General features: G+C 45.1%; 1 protein-coding gene across 2 annotated transcripts in view; it reads right to left on the reverse strand.

The window, feature by feature from the left end:
- The window catches only part of ASTN2 (astrotactin 2), a 1,019,535-nt gene that overhangs the window by 187,847 nt on the left and 808,890 nt on the right, over positions 1-22,798 (reverse strand). For both annotated transcript variants that reach the window (XM_018052685.1, XM_018052684.1), the window contains exon 17: positions 15,120-15,385. In XM_018052685.1, coding sequence (XP_017908174.1) covers positions 15,120-15,385 — 266 coding nt within the window. The remainder of the gene's footprint in view (positions 1-15,119; positions 15,386-22,798) is intronic.

The raw sequence follows: 22,798 nt of genomic DNA on the forward strand, positions 1-22,798 counted from the left end.
GACAAAGTTAGGGGGAGAAGATGCAATTAACATGGATCAAGTTTCTACTCACCCTAGGCATCACTAAGTGCTCTGCATATATAATCATATTCAACCTAACAACAATTCTGTGAGTTACATACTGTTACCCTCCTTACTGAGATTCTCAGCAATTATTAAGTTACAGTTCCCCAGTATGCAGGAAAAGAAGAATGTAAGCCTAGGTCATCTGATTCTTATACTGTCCATATTCAAATATGCCATCCAATATAATATCCAGAACCAGCCTAGGCAGCAAGTCTTATCATTCCCATCTGACTGAAGAGAAAATGAAGTTCAGGTAGGCTAAGTTACCTGTTCACTAACATCCAGTGTGCATATGTGTTAGTTGCTAAGTTGTGTCCGACTCTTTGTGACCCATGGACTGTAGCCCACCTGGCTCTTCTGTTCATGGGATTCTCCAGGCAAGAATATTGGAGTGGGTAACCATTTCCTTCTCCAGGAGATCTTCCCAACTCAGGGGTCGAACCCAGGTATCCTCTACTGCAGGTGGATTCTTTATGGTTTGAGCTACCAGGGAACCCCTTTAAAGTGTCCATGGAATTGGCAACATCCGACAGGTAAGCATAAAATATGGAATTCAAATCTAGATCTGATGGACTCCAAACCATGGGAAAACAACTCACTAAAATGCCTAAAATTTCAAAATCTCACTAATAAGTCTTTACTCTGAATGTTACATTAATGCCTTACTGAAAAAAAATAATATATCTATATAGATAAATATAAGTATAGATCTATACCTATACAATATAACTACCTTAGACATATACCCTTCATCCCTATTTCTTCCAGTCCCACTCAAAATGGGACCCGCACACTTGAGAAATGGTTAACTGTGAGGCACCAGGGACAGACGGACAGACAGCCAGCCTCACGAATGTGTGAGCCCTGCCCTCAGGAACCACCGTGCTTCCACTTCCTGGCATTCCCTCTGAGTTTCTGAAGGGAAGCCATAATTTCTGGACAGGATTCAGGTTGGGCAATCTCAAGTTAAAGGAACCAAGCCCAGGCTCTTTCAAGAATGAATCAGTTTCTAAAACAATGCTGAGATGAGGGTGTTGGAGTGAGTAAACAGACACCAACTTCAAGTAGATGGTGTAACCAAAGTCAACTTCCAAAGGGCTGAGAAGTGACTGGAAGGTAAGAACAGAACAGTTTGTTTGACCATCAAGGAAAGGTGAGGGAAAACATAGCGACAGGAGGTGATCGAGATCCCAAGAAAGGCCGCTGATGACAGAACAGGCTTGCGCATGTCCAGGAACAGAGAAAGGAGCCAGAGATGCAGTCGTCTCTATCGCTTACATGTTGAGACCACAGGCTACGGGACCACACAGACACAACTTTAAAATTCTGGTTCCGTAACTACTGGCTGTGTGACACTGATAAGAGATTTTCCCTCTGAGCCCCTGTTTCCTTTAATGAGCCAAAAATTATGTTTTGAATACCATGAGCATGACAGTAAAGATAGAAGCTATTGTGACTCAGGGCAGAGCCAAAAGTCTGCAAGCAAGAAACTTGGATGCTACCCTTAATTCTGCAGGCAAGCAGAGCAGTCTGTGTGTGTTCTAAGTACTTTCTTCATCACACACACATCGAGAAGGATATAGGCATACTGGAGTTCTTTCAGAGGCAAACACTCAGAACCGCTAAGGCTGAGTCTGAGATGAGAAGCAGACTCATGTGATGAGAAGCAATCGAAGGAACCGAGGGTGACTACGAGAAAAGCCCAACAGAGTCCAAAGATGTCACCAGACACCTGAGATACTGTCGCTTAGAGCCAGCAGAGAGGATAGACTTTTACTGAGCTGCTTTCTATGAGCCACACATTGCTGCTAAGCATCTTCAGTTCAGTTCAGTTCAGTCGCTCAGTTGTGTCCGACTCGTGGATCATTTCAGTTAATCTGTGAAACAACTCTATATGGTTAACATTATTAATCCCATTTTCCTCATGAGAAAAAAAAAAAAGAAGCAGCTTGAAAACTTCAGTAATGTGTTCAAAGGCATAGAGAAATTTTGTAGCAAAGCTGGTATTTGAATCTTCATCTCTCTGATTCCATATGTTCTGTCTGGTAAGTCAAGAGACAAGTCTGTGTTGGTACAGTGCTGATAGACGGGACTGGAAACAACACAGCTAAGGCATGCACGAGGAAATATTTTGACTGGATATAAAGAAGAATGCCCCAGCAGTGAAAGAGCGGGCTGCTTAGGGCTCCCGGAGCAAGTTCTTCCTGGCAGTATCCAACAGGAGATGCGAGAAAAGAATCAAGCCACAGACTGGGGCTGGACTAGACGCCTGCAGAATCTCTGTCTGCTCTTTCATCCTCACGGGCACTGTAATATAACAACAAAACATGGAGGGGGACAAACAGGGGAAGAACAGGACGGTAGGGGAAGTAAAGCAAGTCAGAGCTTGTCTATACTCTGCACATACTATGTACCTGGTGCAAGGCTAAGTGTGTTAGATGCCCATCTCATTTAATACAATAACCTCAGAAATTATTCATCATTATTATTAACCTGACATCACAGCTGAGGTAACTAAGGCTCAGAATCGCTTGCCAAAAGTCACACAAAGAAAGGGAAGAGTCAGGACTTGGTGCCAGAAATGACCAGCATCAAAGACAAATATTGAGGTATTTTATTACATCCCTGTGGTCTACAGTTCTACCAATACTGGTTGTGGTGGATTGCAAAAAAAAAAAAAAAAAATCAAGCCTGGTTGAGCCTCTACACCTAACTAACAAGTTACAGGAAATGGAGGGACAGAAAGTGAAACTGAAAGTCACTCAATCGTGTCCTACTCAGTCGTGTCTGACTCCTACAGAGTCATGGACTCTGTATAGTCCATGGAGTTCTCCAGACCAGAATACTGGAGTGGGTAGAGGAACATGCTAAATAACACTGTGAAGCTGCAATGAGCAAAATCCCCATTTTCCTCAATAAAATATCACAAGGAATAAAAAGATTTGTAGGAAGAAGCCGATAGACTAAAAGACATTTAATTATCAGCCATTCGTAATGTTTGGATCTTACTTGGTGTTGGAGAGGACTCTTGAGAGTCCCTTGGACTGCAAGGAGATCCAACCAGTCCATTCTGAAGGAGATCAGTCCTGGGATTTCTTTGGAAGGAATGATGCTAAAGCTGAAACTCCAGTACTTTGGCCACCTCATGCGAAGAGTTGACTCATTGGAAAAGACTCTGATGCTGGGAGGGATTGGGGGCAGGAGGAGAAGGGGACGACCGAGGATGAGATGGCTGGATGGCATCACTGACTTGATGGACATGAGTCTGAGTGAACTCCAGGAGTTGGTGATGGACAGGGAGGCCTGGCATGCTGCGATTCATGGGGTCGCAAAGAGTCAGACACGACTGAGCGACTGAACTGAACTGAACTGAATCTCAGTTTGAATGAACTGATACTGAAAATATAAGAAAATCTGGTAAAAATGAAAAATGCCTATATATTTGGTGGTGCAGAAGAATTGTTAGCTTGGAAAGCAAGGTGACACTACTGATATTTTTTGAGTCCTAATATTTTAGAAATATGAACTTTGTCATTTATATATCAAATTATACTGTGTTTGAGGTGAGAGAGCTGGTGATGCAGGGTTGGAATAAACCGATCATTACTGAACCTTAAAGATGACAGATACACAGAGATTCATGATACTAGTCACTTTGCCTTCGTGTATGTTATAATTCTCTAAACTAAAATGGTCTGGAGTTTGGTAGCAGAAAATCCAGGAATTTGGCAATGCCCTTCCCCTGCACTGGAAAATGTGGAGATGAATCTAAAATGGAAAGGAAACATGTAGTCCAAGAAGACACTAACTCCTTGAGGGTTCCCCCTCTTCCCAAGACTTAACGTTATGGCTGGGACCCTTCTGCTCAGAGACACAAGGAATGACGGGACTCTGTTGACCAGATCACCTGCCGGTGTGATGTTACAAACTCATGCTGCTTTCAACTGCACCTGCCTGATGAGTGGGGAGGCACATTTGGAATGACTTTTTTTCTTCTTCTAAGATTAGAGAAAAATGGACAGAGAGAGTTGAATTGCCGGTGAATTCTCTCTGTGCCCTTAAGACGGAAGTTGCCTAGTGACCCAAGAAGAACCCCCTGGGAACAGGGATAAGCTCCAGCAGGGATGGGGCCTCTGCTTGCTCCATTTCTGGAAGCTCAGTACGTCCCTGGCTGCTGGGACTGACACCCTCAGATAAATGAGGACTGTGTGATGGATGTGTGGTGGTGGGACAGCTGGGAAAGGGATTCCAGCCCCAGCTCTGACCTCTGCCAGTCCTGGGGGCTTCAGAGGGTGGTACCCACTCTCTGTGAGCCTCAGTTTTCTTACCTGTAAACTGAAGATAAACACTGCTATCTTTATAAGACTATTGCAAGAATTAAGGGAGTTAGTTCATGTGAAAGCAACACTGAAGCATGTCGGTGCAAGTTGGTCATTCATTTTTTACACTTACTTATTCTCATTAAATATATATTTATTGAACTTTACCATGAAAGTGAAAGAGGAGAGTGAAAAAGCTGGCTTAAAGCTCAACATTCAGAAAACTAAGATCATGGCATCTGGTCCCATCATTTCATGGGAAACAGATGGGGAAACAGTGGAAACAGTGTCAGACTTCCTTTTTTGGGGGCTCCAAAATCACTGCAAAGGGTGACTGAAGCCATGAAATTAAAAGATGCTTACTCCTTGGAAGCAAAGTTATGACCAACCTAGATAGTATATTTAAAAGCAGAGATATTACTTTGCCAACAAAGGTCCGTCTAGTCAAGGCTATGGTTTTTCCTGTGGTCATGTACAGATGTGAGAGTTGGACTGTGAAGAAGGCTGAGCACCGAAGAATTGATGCTTTTGAACTGTGGTGTTGGAGAAGACTCTTGAGAGTCCCTTGGACTGCAGGGAGATCCAACCAGTCCATCTGAAGGAGATCAGCCCTGGGATTTCTTTGGAAGGAATGATGCTAAAGCTGAAACTCCAGTACTTTGGCCACCTCATGCGAAGAGTTGACTCATTGGAAAAGACTCTGATGCTGGGAGGGATTGGGGGCAGGAGGAGAAGGGGACGACAGAGGATGAGATTGCTGGATGGCATCACCAACTCAATGGACGTGAGTTTGAGTGAACTCCGGGAGTTGGTGCTGGACAGGGAGGCCTGGTGTGCTGCGATTCATGGGGTCGCAAAGAGTTGGATATGACTGAGCGACTGAACTGAACTGAACTATTAGTCAGACGCTATAGCAGAAGCTATTGGTGCAATGCAGAGCAAAAGTTTGCCTAGACCCTGGTCTTGTGGAGTTTATCTCCTACTGTATAGGGAAATATTTTGACTCAGTATCAGAATGGCTATCACAGAAATCAGGGAAACAGAATGCTTAGGAGTCCCTGAGCAAGCTGTTACTGGGAATGCGCCAATGCAGGCCCTGTGACATTTGTGAGATGAGGTTTACCTGCTCTTCCCTCTGCAGTGGCACTGATATCATCATAAAATAATAAAAGGCAGAGGGGGAGACATTAGTCAAATAACTAGACAACATGCATCAGAGCATAGTGAGAAACTATGATAACTGTTACGAAAGATAAAAAAAGATTCAAGAGAGTAAGTAAACAAAGAAACACACAGGGGATCTTATCACATCTAGAAGCCTCGGCAATATGGTGGGTGAAACATTAACTCAGTGGCAAGAAGAAAGGAGCAGAGGGTAAAACAAACCCCAAGTAGAGGGAAGAGCATCTGTGGAAGCAACAGAAAGTGGAGGACCACTGACTTGGGCACAGAAGGAAGAGGGGTACAGGAAAAAGAGGAGGTGTAAGAAGTTGGAGGGGCCAATCTGAGCAGCCCCTTGGAGGCCACAGTAAGCACCTTGGTCTGGATCCTGAGAGCACCTGGAAGCCAGTTAAGGGTTTTCATTGGAAAAGTGATGGAATCAAGTCTTAACTTGGAAACTATCAGTCAGGCTACCAGGAAGAATATAAATTAGAGGGGCCAAGGGTCACTGTTAGTCGACTATTACAACCATCCAGCCAAGACTTGGACCAACATGGGTAAGAGTGGTCATATTTGAGAAATTCCTAAGAAGAAAAATCTACAGGATTTGTTAACGAGCTGTAGTTTGAGGGAGATGAGCACAGATGAAGGACAGAGAATCATCAAGGATGTCTCACTGGTCCCCAGACTGCAAGAACCGAATGGAAATCAAAAGATGGCTACCAAAGGCAGAGTCATTTATGGCAAAAACGGCATCTGCAATCGTTACCAGTGAGGAGCAGCCACTGTATTTCCATTGGATGGGGTGGGGGGCGGGGGGCGGTCCTGGAGTGAACGGGGCTGAATCGGTGTTGACAGCAGAGGTAATCTATTCTTTCAAATATCTTGGCCATTAAGTGAAAGAAATGAAGACACAGTAGCAGGAGGAGGTAATGATAGTGTCCTTATTAGACATCAGACTTTGTATTTCACACTTCATTAAAATGTACAAGGGAAGTAGCTAAGAGAGTATAGCAAAATGAGAAAAAGCAGAAGTGCTCAGATCAGACCTTGACTGTACCAGTTCTTATCTATCGTATTGTGGGACGAGTGATGTAACCTCTATGCCTCAGTTTTCCCAAGGGGGAAAGGAAGACAATACCATTACTCAACATGTGGGGTTGATGAGAGGGTTCAGTGAAGGGAGTACATGAAGTGTTTGAGCAGACCTCCTTGCACAGTTGCAATGCTCAGTAAATGGTTGTACTTAAACATACCAGGAAAAGGCATTCTTCAATTCTCCTTTTTTTCCCGATGTTTGCTAACTGAATTCAATGCCCCATGGAGGAAAAAAACAAAAACAAAAACAGCTCTATACACTCTGCCACGCAAAAATGCTTGCATTTGCTAAGTCTGCATGGAGTGCGTATTTACAGAATCTTGTAGTTTTCTGGTCTCATGAAACAGCTATGTTTTCCAGTTTTGCAAGGAGGCAAGCCAAGCATTAAGTTCCTCTTTTGTAATTGACCATGAGCGTGTTGAGTAATATGTGGATTATATCCCCCTCTTCTCTTTGATCTTCCTTCTTGCCAAGAACTGCCTGACAGCCTGGTTCCTGGCCAGTTCACCTCCTTATAATGCACCGATGGAGAGGAAATGGCCCACAATAGCAGAGGAGATTTACTCCAGATTAGAAGTACTTGACTTTCTTAATCCCTAAGCAAGGAATTCCCTGAAGAATTTCAGAATGAGAACGCCGTAGGAACCATGGTTTGGAGTAGTGGTTCTCAAGTTCGGCATGCAGCAGAATCACCTGGGACGCTTGTAAAAATGAAAATTCTCCAGCCTCACTCCTCTAGAGAAACAGAATCAGGAAGAAGCCAGGAACCTGCATGAAAAAACAAAACAAAACAAAAAAACACTTCCCCCTTCTTCAATCTAAGTGACCCTGATTGACTTTGTGATATTTTGAGAGCCAAGTCTCCACACTCCACTAGGCACTCCTGACCTCTTATTCTGCTTTATTTTCCCTTCTCTTTGCCTCTTAATACACTATTATTTACTATTCTGATTGCTTATGTCTCCCACATACACTCCAGGAGAAATTTAAGTCTCTAAATGGCTGTCATATGTGCCTGTTTTGCTCCTTAATGTATCCCAAAAGCCCAGAACAGTGCCTGGCCCATAAGAGACCCTTAATAAATATTTGTTAAAGTCATTTGAACCAAGTCACCATCCTCCCAGACATCCCATATGCAGACTTCCACTGTGGACACCCCAACTAACTGGTCCTCTTATTGAGTCAAAAATATTTAGGAATTTTGCTGATGCCATATACCTTTTCCCCAGGGGGAAAAAACAACACAGTAATATATAATTCTGCACAAACTTTCTGAGGATGGAGATCCGATAACCATTTAAAATCAGTGATCTGCAGACCTCAAATTAATAAACCTGGACACAAAACCAGTCCTGGTCCCTGCAATTCAACCTTTAACTGTTGAATTATCCTAAGTTTCACATCCAGTTACATCTTTCCCTTGACCCCAAATCTTGAAGATTTCCAAACAGTTCATGTGGTACCCAAATCCCTCAGCCCAGAATTCAAAGTTTCCACACACCAGTCTTCTGCACATCACTTCTCCAGTTATCACTCCCCAGTTGTAAGAATGATTGACTAAACACACACAGTTTGGACACAGACTTCCTGGGTCAGAGTCACTAGCTACGTTATATTAGATACATTATTTACCTGAGTCCTCAGATACTTTTAAATTTGTGGAATGGGCATACTAGTGCACATTTCAAATGCGCCAAAGGAAAGAGAGAACACATGAATACACACGGAGCACTTTTAAAATGCCAGGCATATAGTTGGCACTCAATACTTGCTAGGTTTTACTCTTCTATGTGTTTGGCACATAGTGTCAGATGTAACTTTCTTTCCTCTTTTTTTCCAACATAGCTTAGTCTAGACTAAGGTTTGTCAAAGCTTTTGCAAAGGACTTGAGTGAATATTTTGGGCTTGGTGTGTCCTACCATCTCCTGGGGTGACTGCTCAGCAGAGCCATTGTGGCTAGGAAGCAGACATAGATGATATGTAGAGAGATGAATGTGGCTATGTTTCACAAACTGTCTTTATAAAAACACAGGGCGTCCAGGATTTCACCCACGGATCAGAAACTGGCCCAGATGAGCTTCAGAATCTCAGAGACTCAGTTTCAAGTTTCTCTGAGCCTCAGTCTCCTCATCTATTAAACTGGGATGATGAGAATATTTCCCTCAGAAGTTCTTGGATGACTGAATGAGATAAAACACATAAAGCCCTTGGCAGAGTTTTTGGCGTATAATCTAAATACATCAGGTACATAGGACTATCTCCATCGTCAACAGACTAGTCTCAAACTATATTCACCAACCACCCACATCCACCTTCCCTGCAGCAAGAACCTCTTCCAGATTTACCCGCTCCAGAGATTCTTCCTTCCTCTTTTCTAAGGCTGTTGGAATGTCTGTTGTGTTGGTTGAAAGCAAATCACGCGTTAATGTAGCATATGCAAGCAATTACAGTTACTTATGTGATGTGGCTCTTGTGCCTCATCCCTAGACTGTGAGCGCCTTGAAGGCGCAGTCTGGGTCTCATTTCCCCTCGCATTAGCTCTCCCAGCGTAGTGTCTACAGACGCCCAGTGTGAGGTGCTGGCAGGGTGGCAATGCTGGCCTTGTCAACGGTAGTGGTCCCAGCAGTGGGTATGGTTGTGGTAATAATGGGGGTGGGGGGTGGATCTTGGCTGTTAATTTCTTTACAAAGAGTGGTCATTTGGAATTTTTCTTCTTGATTTGAGCCAAGAAGTGTAACTTGAGTAAACAACTCTTTCTGGCAGCGAGAAAGGATCTGCTAGAAGGTTAGAAAACCACAACAAGACCAAAATTACACACGGCTCTTCCTAGGGCAGCATGGAAAAGAAAAAAAAAATCACATTATCGGAATTCAGGGGACCCAAGCACTAGAAAAAAAATAATCATCCAGAGATACAGAGTATTTTATAGTCTTCCAGACACCAGCAAACATTCTCTTATGATTTTATAGTCTTCCAGACACCAGCAAACATTCTCTTATGATTTTATAGTCTTCCAGACACCAGCAAACATTTTTCTATATGATCTCTGCGGAGAAAGTTACCACCCATTTCACAGATGAGGACTCTGAGTGTGAAACAAAAGACATCTCCGGAGTCAGAAGCCATGGCTGACTACTTTGAATACAAAATTGGCCGTGTGCCCTACAGCAAGTCATTCCGGTCTCTAGGTCTCAGCTGTACCATTTGTAAAATAAAGAGTGTATGATTTTAATATCCATCTCTACTCATAAATGCTGGGTCATTGGGATGGAGTGCAAGATATAAGAATCTTTCTCTGCCCAATGTTAACGTAAGGAGTACAAGCGGTAATATCTTTGGGTGGAAAATAAGTTGCAGGTTACAAGGTACCTCTTCCAACCTCAAAATACATCCCTTATTTTCAAGGGAGAATCTAGACCTGACCATGGATCTGCCACAGGGGCCTGTGGATAAATTAGCCCATACTTTTCATCCTACAGATCCAGAGACCAGAAGAAAGTGTCTGTCACTCAGTCCTGTCCGAATCTCTGTGACCTCATGGACTGTAGCCCGCCAGGCTCCTCTGTCCATGCGCTTCTCCGGGCAAGAATATTGGAGTGGGTTGCCATTTCCTCCTCCAGGGGATCTTCCCAACCCAGGGACTGAACCTTGGGTCTCCCACACTGCAGGCAGACGCTTTACTGAGTCACCAGGGAAGAAAGAAAGACCGAAACAGCAGAAGCATCCATGCCCAATAACATGTAACAATCCAGGAGAGAGCCTGGTAGAGACCACAGGTATTCTAGTTCTCTAGTGCTTCCAGAGATTACTCCCAACCCCAAAACGGAAAGGGGTAGATTATGTAATGCCTATTTCATAAGTGAGTGATTTGAAGGTTACCCAGATAATCAGCGGGAGAGACGGGACTCAAATCCACCTCGATCTGGCTCTTCCCCATGACACAAGTTTTTCTCCCACATTTGGTCACGTCCCTAGTACTCTGGGCACTTGCCAAGTGATTGAGTACTACCTACAAGAGGAGGTATCAAAGGAAGCATGGAGAAAGGAAGAGCTCAGGTTAGACAAACAGCACTTTTATCATAGAAAACGTCAGCCCATGACATGTTACACTTGGAGCCTCTTCCTCTTTTTCACCCAAAGGCAAAGTTAGCAGTCACCCAAAGCCTTGTACATTTAAGCATTAGCTGTGTTTAGCTAAGCTCTGTGGCTTTGGGCTGTATAAGGGTCATTTAACAGGTGGAGGGGGAAGAATAATGTTATTAATCAAGCTCTCCATCATTAAGACCTTTTTCCTGCTTTGCTTGTTCAAAACCACAAAGTGTAATGAAGGACTCCTTTCCAGCTGAGGAAGAAGGCATCACTCTTTCCCACACATTCCTGGAGATGGACCGAAGGAGACCCCAACCACCAAAGGAGCTAGAGTCCCAGGGTCCCCAAGATTATGCAGAATACACCCTGGCCCTGGTCCAGAATCAGAGACCAGAACAGCCCCAGAAACCTCAGGCAAGTCACACCCCTTCTCTGACACTTCCTGACAGTGCCCTGGGACTCAGGAGTTGACTAAGCACCTCAAATAACTCAAGGAGACAGGTGTTCTCACATAGCAGGATGGTTCCATTCTGTTCTGGAAGGTCAACAGGAGGAAATGCTTTTACTTATGTATAATTCCTCTCATGGTATCCTTTCTCTATGAGTTCCAGCGATATCTCTAAAGTGAGAGAATACTCTTGAAATCCTTCCGTTTGCATTCTGACCTTTTGGGTTAACCAACCATCTCTCTTGTACAAAATGCGGATCCTGCTCTTGAAGGCCATGTCCCCAGCACTCTGGGTACTTGCAAAGTGATTGAGTACTACCTGGAAGAGGAGGTACCAAAGGAAGCACGGAAAAAGGACAGGGTCAGTTTAGGCAAGTAGCATTTTTATCATAGAAAAGATAAGCCATGCCAGGCACTGTGCAGTCATCACCACCTGGTCCCAGGAGGCAGGGATCGCAGACTCTGGGACACATCCACAGAGCTCCCCATCTGGCCCCCAGGGAGACGGGCCACGTTTGCACATTCTTCAGGCCTCTGGAGGAGCTGCACCTTCACTCTGGAATGCTCTCAGGCCTTCCTCTGCCAAACCCAGTCCTCCACTTTCACTTTATGCACCTGACCCTCAAGAAATTACCCCAACATCACCCTGCTAAGGAAGTCAAGCCTTCTCTGACCCCACATGGCCCTCGGTCACCCACCGTGAACTTGGGACTCAGCAGTTTGTTCTCACTTGTCTGGTGTGAGTGTTTCAGTGGTATCTTCCTCCCCCAGTCTGTAAAGTCCATGAAGCAGAAGCCCAGGCCCGTTTGCGTCCACGTGTGTCCATCTGCCCTGCTCTTCAAGGCAAACAGGCACTCAGAAACAGAAGCAACGCAAAACCGACTCGAGCTGCAAAGGCAGCAGGTGTCCGTAGGAGAACAGTGCCACCTAGCGGCCGCTTTCCCCCTCCTGGGCTTCTCTAGCTGAGAGCACGTGAAGCGGCCTCAGGAAAAACAGTTTTCTGGAACTGGATACACAGACGATGCTGAGGGAAGCTAGCACAGCATCCAGACATAGAGGAACCGGATTTCTAAGCAAAGCGTAAAGAAACCAGTGCTCATCTTGCTGCCACACATGCCAAGAACACACCATCAAAGTCCTGTGATTAACGAGCATCAAGGTACCTTGCAGGTGAGCAGAGCGCGGCCCACAAAGAGCAGCAAATAGGGATAGTCGGGGCCTCTCTCAGCAGCCTTCCCAGGTGGTGCTAGTCGTAAGGAATCCGCCTGCCAGTGCAGAAGACACAAGAGACGCCGGTTCGATCCCTGGGTTGGGAAGATCCCCTGGAGAAGGTAATGGCAACTTGCTCCAGTACTCTAGACTGGAAAATCCCATGGGCAGAGGAGCCTGGCGGGCTACAGTCCATGGGCAGCAGAGAGTTAGACATAACCAAGCACGTAATCTTTCCTTCTCTCCCTATAGCCTCTCTCACCAGCCCCTGGAGAGCTCAGTCCTGCACAGCCAGGAATGTGTTGCTCTGAGTATGTTGTCACTGACACAATGCCCATCCGACGACCTTTCATGTTACATGAAAGCTTCAAGAGCCTCCTCGGGGGCCTCCCTGGCTCCACTCTTATCCTTCCACAGTTGATTCTCACCCTGAAACCAGAGACATGGAGATGTGTACGTAATTTGGCTTTTTTGACTTTTTCGTTGTTGGTTTGGGGACCTCTAAGGCACAAAGTCAGATGATTCGAGGTGCGTGGTTCATGAGTCAAGCTCATTGCTATACCATGCATGGTTAGGCTTTATGTATTCATCCGGTTAGCCTCAGCTACTTAGCTAATTTTAACATTTTAATAGTGAAAGTCGCTCGGTCATGTCCGACTCTTTGCGACCCCATGGACTGCAGCCTGACAGGCTCCTCTATCTGTGGAATTCTCCAAGCAAAAATACTGAAGTGGGTTGCCATTTCCTTCTCCAGGGGATATTCCTGACCCAGGGATTGAACCCAGATCTCCTGCATTGCAGGCAGATTCTTTACCATCTGAGCCACCAGGGAAGCCCCACACTTCAGTAAACCCCTACAAATCCAGCACCCAAAACATCAGCTAGAAACTTGGCTACTTTCATGTGACTAATGCTCCCTCATGCCATCGTCCTGCCTCCCTGATTCAAGATCATTATCACCCCAAATCCTATGTTCATCATTTCCCTGATTCCTTTTTTAAACTGTCTATTGCATGCATATTTATTCTTAAAAGGTAGTGTATTTGATGTGTGCATTTATCTTGCTTCAACTAAAAACAGAGGGAAGGGTATCATGCTCTGCAAAATATATCTTTGGGATTTCCTGTCTTCATTTAACATTATATTCAACCATCTCCTATTAAGTATCATTACAGTTCATTGATCTTGGTTGTAGTATAGTGTTCCCTTGTATGCATAGTCCGCACCTTAATTAACTGCTCTCCCACTGATGGCCGTCTGTGTTGTTTCCAGGAGACTCCTTCTGCTACACAAAGCTAGTTCTATCAACCTCCTGCTAACCATGTATCTTCAGTGAGTCCCTGCCCTCTAGACAGCGTCCAAACTCCAGGACCTAGCTTACAATACCCTAAATAATCAGGTTCTTTCTGATCCCTCTGGCCTTACCTCTGCCCTCCCTTCATCTCTTGGTCTGAGTCATGGGGAATTTCTACAGGTCTTTGCACAGACCATGTTCTTTTCTGCCTCAGGTTATCCACCCGATACTCTCCTCGCTTGCTCTCATCTCCTCTCTGTTCTCTATGAAGCCCTCCCTGACCGTCTCCAGCACTGGCACTTAGCCCAGTAGGATGCCTTGGGAGGGGCACATGATCCATAACGTCCTGTGGAACTTGGTCACTGGCCCACCAGACTGTCTTCTCTGGAGGCCCAGGACTGTCCACAAGTTGCTGCAGAGGAAAGAGTGGAGACCAAGTAGAGAGGCTCTATCTACTTCCTTCCTCACTGAAGCAGTGGCATACTATTCCTGGTTTTGTGGGTTGGGATTGAAAACTGCATTTGAAAAAAAAAAAAAGTTCCATGGATATGAGTTTGCAAAAAGGTGAACCAAATCATTCATAGAGTCGCCTCGAGCTCTGACATGCCATAATCAAAAGCCAGAGAGACATAAAGAGGAACAAGAGGAGACACAATTTCACAATTAAATATTCAGGCTCCGGATCAGACCAACATGGAGCAAATCACTCATCTTATGTTTCCTCACTTGTAAAGTGGGCAGGAGAAAAAGATAAACCACACAGAATTGCATCTTGATAACTAAATGGTCAAATGTCAGAAATTCCATATGAATCAGTGCCATACTTATAAAGAAGTCGTAGATCTGGAGGGTAAATTAAATGAGAGGGAGACCTCTGAGGGAGAGGCTGCTAGGTTTTCACCAAACTCATATTTGCTTCTCCTAGGCAGACTGATAGAATACATTCCCCTGTCTTCATCTGCAGACAGGTGTGCCCAATGGCTCAATTCTGGCTAGCGGAATAGGAAGACTGAAGTGATAATGTGCCATTTTCAGGTGTGGCCCATTTAAACTTCTCATGTACAATTTCCCATGTTCTTTCTCCTTCCACAGCAGCCACCAATGCACCAGATTAATGGAGCACAAGATGGAACAGGCTGGGACCCTGAACCACCTCTCAGAGTAAGGCTACCCATCAATCAAAATCAACTATTTAGGACTCTGCGCAAGCAAGAAATCACCTTAACCAGACCAAGTCACTGGGATTTGAGACTTTGTCCGGTACAGCAGCTAGTGTTACCAAGTTACACATGTGTTCACCGCATGGTAAGCAATCAGTAAATGCTGGCACTCACCTTGCTGATGATGACCACCTGATGGACACGGAGCCCGCAAGGGCAGGGGGTGGGAGGGCTGGTACCTAGATGTACCAGCGGCCATGCCGGGGGAGCTCACCTCTTTGGTGCCATTGTCCTGGATAAGAGTGTACAGTGGGACCACACGGTTGATCTCCAGCAGCACCGGGGTGGGGCTCAGCTGCTCCTTGCCTGGGCGGCGGCAGAGGTGACAGGTTGACGGACAGCGGCCTTTCTCCTCACAGCGGATCTCTACACCTGAGATGAGCTGGTCATCCGACAGCATCTGGGCTGTCAGCAGGCCTGAGAGGTAGGTGATGAAGGGCATGGACTTCAGCTCCTTCTTGCTGCCCAGCTCCGTGGTCTCTGGAGAAAGAGAGACAAGTTCAGTAAAGGTCAAAAGGTCAGACTCTTGAACCCATCGAGATGTGCTAAGAGGCGGTTATCCACCAAAAAGGGAAAACAGATGACGTGACTCATGATGCTTTAGAAAGAACACTGATCTGAGGGCTCCAAGACCAGCAAGATGTCTTGTTCTATCATTGGCATTAACCCTTTGCTTTCTTTGGGCCTCATCTTCTTTGTATTTAAAGTCAGCAGGTTGTACTGTTGTGTGGAAATTGTATAAACCTTAATTATGTTGAATTGGTTCATGGTGCTTTTCAGGTCTACTCTCTCCTTCTACTTTTCTGTATATTTATTCTGTTAATTTTTGAGAGTTTGATATGGAAACTCCAAGTAAAAATCTTAATGCACCTACTTAAAAAATGATTGTAACATATAGTAGAATTATATGTAACTCTGTTCTGTATTTTTCAAGTCTCCTGAAAATATGTTACCATACTTTCATAATTCACAAAATAAAAAACAGAAAAATAAATTCAGGCAGTAGGTTGGGTTAGAGGGTTTCTCCAAGGACCTTGCAAGATATAAATATTCCTGCATATTTTTCCCAATAAGAAGTTCTTTCCTTTACTATCAATTTTATAAAGTCTACCTTTGTTTAAAACGCTTATTTGTCCTATATTTTCCATGAAGTTCCATGTGGGGGAAAGACAAGCTTTGGAGTCAAGTTCAGGTTAAATCTCAGTTCTGCTAGACAGTAGCTCCACTGCCTTGGGAAAGGCTCTGAATATCCAAGAGCCTATAGTGATGCATTCTGTAACGTGAGGTTAACAATAACTAAAACAGTTATGGCTGGTAGATGAGTGAGGAGGTGGGCCTGTCTGGGAAAGGCAGTATTTCCCCTTACTTTTCATGCTCATCTGCTCCCTTATTCAAGTGCCTGGTCCTCAGCATACTGTTGTGGGCACAAGTGATACGTGCCCCATTATGCCCTGTCCTTTATCCCCACAACTGGCATTTCACACCTCTGTGTCTTTGCTTGCCCTGACCTACTGTTCCCTCTGCCTCTCCAAGTGGTGCTCTGATGCAATGTGACCATCTTCAGGAAGTCTTTCTTCCTCGCTCCAACCCTGCTTCTCTGATAGGTATTTCTGTTTGCAAGACCTTCCCTTGTTACGTTCATTTTCTCATCCCATTTTCTGTCGGCCTCTGCAACCATATAATCGGTTCACGGAGACCATGGACCATGTCTCCCATCCTGCCCCCACTGACATTCAGTGCTTAGCACAGTGCTAGGGGATATATTTGACACTTTACCAAAGAGAGAGATTATATAGCTGTGAACGGTTAGAACAACACATATAATCCAGTCCGTGCATGCGTGCTAATTTGCTTCAGTCGTGTCCGACTCCTATGGACTGTAGCCCACCAGGCTCCTATCTCCACGGGGATTCTCCAGGCAAGAATACTGGAGTGGCTTACCATGCTGTCCTCCAGGGACTCTTCCTCACCCAGGGATCAAACCCACATCTCCTACGGCCCCTGCACTGCAGGCAGATTCTTTACCACTGAGCCAACCTGGGGTAATCCAGTCTAGAGGCTCCGAAATTCATCTGAGGGCTTCTAGGGATTCCAACAGCCATCTCAGCAGCTGCTTGAGGAGAGCAAAAGGAAGACTGAGCGGGCAGTACCCTACACCTGCATGTCAGCTCCAAATAGAGCTATTCCACTTGCATCTCATTTACAGACTGGCCTTCCATGTAGGATTTCCTAAGAAGAAAGGGCTCAAAGCCTGAAGAAGCAAAGTAATTTGTAGAACTCAGAGAGTTCTATTTACGTCATGGATGATATGAATAGTGTCCTCAGAGCTGTGCCATGTACCACCTGAGTGACAAGGCAAGGCGGTCCTATGCTGAGGGACAGAGCTTGGTCCAGAGGGCAGCTTCACCCAGGCCTAGTGGAGTCAGGGCAAGCTCCAGCCTTGGTGGAGTCCATGAGCCCTGGGCAGCGAGGCCTGGGAGAAAGGAGGTTGTCCCTTGCTTTCGCTCTCAGCTTGCAGTGACTTGCAGCTGATCTGGAAATGGGCTTGCCAATTAGAAAGACAAATAAACGCAGTCTCCATTCATTACTCTCTGGGCCCTCGGGCTTCAGATCTGGGCTCCACCTTTTCTGTCTGGCTGTCAGCAAATGCTTATGAGCATCAGATCAAAGGCTCTAGGGGAAGAAGACAAGGCGGATTCCAGCTAACCAATCCTTCAGAGGGATTAAAGAAGGATAGTTACTAAGATAAACAAAACAAAGCTGCAGACACGGCATCTCAGCAGCTGGGGAGACAGACAGTCTTGCATGTGGACAGTCAGAAGACGACGATGGCAGTGAAGATGACCTTAGGGAATGCAGGCCAGAGGGATAGTTTGGGAGAAGGGTGACTTCCAACCTGGGAGAGAAGAACTCTTCAGGGGAGAAGGTCAGGGAAAGTCAAAACTGCAAGGACATTAGGGAGCAGTTAGTCCACACTGCTGACCCAGAGTTCACCGATCTACGGTCCATGGGTCAAATCCAGCCTCGGCCTGTTTTTGTAAAGAAAGTTTTATTAGAACATGATCACGCTCATTTATTTATATATTGTACATGGCTACAAATGGCAGAATTAAGTAGCTGCAATGAGGACTCCATAAGCTCACAAAGCCTAGAATATTTACTATCTGACCCTTTTGGAAACCTCTGCTGTGTAGCCCTAAGTTATAGATGGGGAAACTGAGTCTTACAGAAAGGTTATATAGGAATGTGGCAGCATGATGGATTAAAGGAGAAAAATAAATAGATCATAGATACACTTGGATTCTTAACCTTCAAGGAGAAAAGATAGAGTGGGGTATCTTTTCTCCATAAAATATGTTTTCAATATGTTTTTTCAATAGTTTTCAAAAGTCTAATCTGGTAAAATCCTCCCATTTTAAATGAGAGGAAACTGTGTCCCAAAGAAGGAAAATGACTTTCCGAGTTGATATGATGAGTTAGTGAATCCTTTCAGCACATGACCGCAGTCCTGTTAACCAATTCATCACTTAAACTACTATTGTTATCTCATGTTTTAGAACACATATTACCCCAACCCTCATAGCACCTTGCATTTAACTGCGAAAAAAAGTATAATGTGGTGCTGGGAGCAACTATTCCCTGGATTAAGCAAACATTCTTAGCCATCTGGTTAAGAATCTAACTAACAACAGAACAAGCTATTGATCTTTGTTGATCTGTTTTGTTAATTTTTTTTTCAATCTATTGGTTCAAAAAACAGGGTTAAAACTCCACAGACCAAGCTGAAAACTGCATTCCAGTCAGTATCAGTATAGAATCCATGCTGAATTTAAGGGTTTATTTTGCAAAAGAAAGACACTTGGGTATCATCTGGTCCAAACCCGTCGCTTCACAGTGAGGAACCTGAGACCTAAATGGAAAAAGGGATTTACCACTAAGTCCCATACACATTTATTTACGGAGATCCTTTTTGTAAGGATTGTGTCATGCCTAAGTTATGGTCTGGAGGAGAATTACAACAGGGAAGACCATTAGCCATTCCATTAGTTATTCCTCTGTAGACACTACAATTGCAAAAGCTAATTGCTTCTGCTCCAACCTCGTTCTGTGGGTAAAGTCATCTTTTCGAAAAGCAAACTATATTCTTCTGCTTAAAACTCTTTTTAGGAGAGCGTTCACTGTTCTGAGGACGAAGACTCAAATCCTTAAGCATGGCACATAGTTAATGAAGGACCTAGACCACCGTGTGCCTCTCGGTTCCCCTGCTTTCAGCTCCAGTGGCCACTGTGCTTCTTGCCCACACCTTGTCCTTTCCCTGCATCTTGGTGCATGCTCTTCTCTCTGCATAGAGCACTTTCCCCTTCCCAGCCTCTGCCCCTGCCTTCTCTTGGCCCAAACCCCCACTCACCCTTCAGATCTTAGTTCAGGGGCCAGTTTCTCAGAAACACCTAGGCTGAACTCCATGCCTGCGCCTCTAATCTCTATGAGAGTTTCATACTAAACTTCCTCACAAGCATCCCGTTCTATGCATCACCTGCAGCGTCTTCAGACGAGAAGCTCCATGAGGGCAGGATCCTGTCAGTCCTTCTGACAACCATATCCACTTTACACATCCCCTGGAGCACGTTAGGCTTTCAGTAATATTTTCAACAATGTACTTGAAGACATGTATATTTATATGCCCTGATCACTGTACTATCTCATCGAAGCCCTGATGAGTCGAAGAGCCAAGATTTGTGAATTTCGTGATTGACAGTTAATTGATGGCTTGCAATCAAGTGGCAACTTCTCCTCAAAGTAAAATTAGCTCCCTCAATTGAAAGGTTAACAGATGAATAGCTGATCAATTTGCCAGTTGTTCTGACCTCCTCCGTGTTCTCACATAGACCCTTGCCATTGAGGGGATGGGAGAGTTCAGTTAAAACAGGCTGCCTTTAACAGGCCAAGGATAAAGAGCATTTTTGAAGAGACTTATCCTCTGTTCACATTTCCCATCCCTCTGAACAATGCTTCCAAAATAGGATCATGTCTGGTTTCAAGCCCAATTCAGTTCCAATGACACTACAGCCCATTCATTTGGGAACCTGCCAACTGGACTCTCTTTTTTCTCCTCCCAAATTCCTGCTGGGCATTATCTTGTTGCCACCAGGAAAAACATAAAAAAAGGCTCGGTTGAAGTGACAACTCCTTGTTGGGAGGGCAGCCAGGGCTTTTCGGCAGGAGGTGATGGCACCGCTTGCCCTCATCCAGAAAACAAAACAAAGGCCTCAGACTGAGGGCTTCTGGGAGAGCCAAAGCCGCTTGAATGTTTGTTCAATATTCGGCAACAGTGCAGGGCGCTGCCTCCGAGTCAGACAGGCTTGCTTTGGCAATAGGCTTGCACTTGAAGCATTTAAAGACTCCACAGGGACCAGAGGGGCTCAAATTAGAAACGTTAAGGGTGGGGGCGAGAGGGGGAGACTTTTATATCATAAAGAATGGCCTTTATTACAGCAATGGCCTCCCAGGAATTGCTGAAATGGGATCATTTCTTAGGCGGAGTTACTGTCTCCTGTTGGAGGAAAGCAACTGCTGTGAAGCTTGACTCAAGGACCCACAGAAATCTCCTTCACAAAGGGGAAATAGCCGGCTGAAACGGCATCAGCAGTGCAGCAAGGGCCACACTTCTGCACTGTGCAACCTGAGCTTCCCAGCCTGATGGTGAACACCCAACACCATCAGTGTGCCCTTTACGAAGAACAGTATCAGCCTGAAAGGCTACTTATAGGGATCAAATAAGGTGCCTGGCAGAAGTTTAGGACTCAGTCAATACTAGCTGTTATCAGTGCTGTTGCTGCAATTGTTTTAATTATCACTATGCTGCTGTTGTAATAAGAAGTTAAAATTGAAATTTCTACACCCAGACAGAATGGAAGTGAAATCCCCAAGCCAGGCCCCTATAGGCAGAATTTACAAAGGAGATGAATCCTCACTGGTTTCATAACTCTAGAAACCTCAGCCAGAACAAGGAACTAAAACGAGGTCAGAGAGTAGACAGAAAGGATTTAGGGGAGATTTGCTTTGGAGACAGCTATTACCTAATGTTTAGAGTCCCCAGCACCCAAGGTGGGTCATGTGGAGCATGCTACCTCCTAATCCTAAATTTTGGGCTAAGGGGCCTCAAAAGAGTGCCTCTTAGAGAAACCGCGACATGTCTCAGCAACTCCAGCATTATGCAAGTCTCAGGACTAGGGTCCCACCCGGCCTGCAAAAGCTCCAGTGGCCTGTGGCAGCAGAACAGACGGGGCTGCAGAAGGGTGAGCCCCAAATCACAGAGGTTGACAGTGGGAAAAATGCCAGACTATTTCCCTTGGACCGGATGTGGGTCACATAAGAGAATGAGCTGTCCTGGATCTGTTCTGAGTCTTACTCGGGAGGAATGGTAACAGAAATGGGTCCCCACAGTGAGCATCTCCAGAGGGTGGGAAACAGGGTGGAGGGGGATGAGCAGCGGCCAACCAAAGGGATGCTATATCATCCTGGGTCTTAGGAGAGGCCCCTAGCCCCTGGTCCCTCTTAGGAGGGACCGCTGAAAAGCAGCCCAAGGGAAAGGGCTGGTTTCAAAAATCAGCATCAGCATCCAGGAACACAGAGCCAGATACAAGGTGTGCAGGACAAGAGTGTTGCTCAGCCATGCACTTGTGTCCAGCTCTCTGCAACCCCATGGACTGTAGCCTGCCAGTCTCCCCTGCCCATGAGATTTCTCAGGCAAGAATACTGGAAAGGGTTGCCATTTCCTACTCCAGGGGATCTTCCCAAGGCAGCGATTGAACTGTGTCTCCTGCATTGGCAGGTGGATTCTTGACCACTTGGGCCAGCTGGGAAGCCCACCAGGGCAAGTATGACCTTCTTAATCCTAACATTCCGCCCTCCTGCTCTGACTATGAAGGAAGGAGAAGAGGAGGAACAATAGAGAGAAAGAGCACCAAGGCTAACCTTGTCCTACCTCCTAATGCTCTCATTGAGAAGGGAGAGGAGATTTGACTTGTTGGATTTAGAGATTTGATTAAAAACTTAGACTAGACATCCTAATTCCCGATGTAAAACTGTGATAGGAACTTAAAATGTCTATAGCACAGTCTGTTCCATAAAAATGATAGATTAGGTGTGGCTTGCTAAGATTTTCAGCTACAGGCAGAGGAAGATTATCTAGTGAATATGATAAAAGGAATATGGGAACCAACTCACATACTTTCGAACATGCATATACTCATGAGCTCTGTTTGATCATTCTCAGTTTGTACTACCAACTGAACTATCATATCATCATCATTATTATACTACTTGAAAGTGAAAATCACTCAGTTGTGTCTGACTGTTTGTGACCCCATGGACTCTAGCCCACCAGGCTCCTCCATCCATGGAATTCTCTAGGCAAGAATACTGGAGTGGGTAGCCATTCCCTTATCCAGGGGATCTTCCCAACGCAGGGATTGAACCCAGGTCTCCCCCATTGCAAACAAATTCTTTACCATCTGAGCCACCAGGGAAGTCCAATCATACTGCTTATTACATTTTAAATGTTAGTTAATGTTAAATTAATAGCTGTCTCCCTGACTAAACTGTGAGCTCCATAAGAGCAAGAAATAGAACCAGTTTCAGTGACTATTTGCATCGCCAGCGCAGAGTTCAAAGTCTGATGTCCTGTAGATGGTTTGCGGGTAAATATCTTCATCAATAGTTGAAAATGTAATCTAATCCTTTTCTTCCTTTAACCCCCTCTATTCCTATAACCCTTGCTGCTGCTAAGTACTTCAGTCGTTTCTGACTCTGTGCGACCCCACAGACGGCAGCCCACCAGGCTCCCCCGTCCCTGGGATCCTCCAGGCAAGAACACTGGAGTGGGTTGCTATT

The sequence above is a fragment of the Capra hircus genome, chromosome 8, assembly GCF_001704415.2.
Source record: "Capra hircus breed San Clemente chromosome 8, ASM170441v1, whole genome shotgun sequence".
Lineage (NCBI taxonomy): Eukaryota > Metazoa > Chordata > Mammalia > Artiodactyla > Bovidae > Capra > Capra hircus.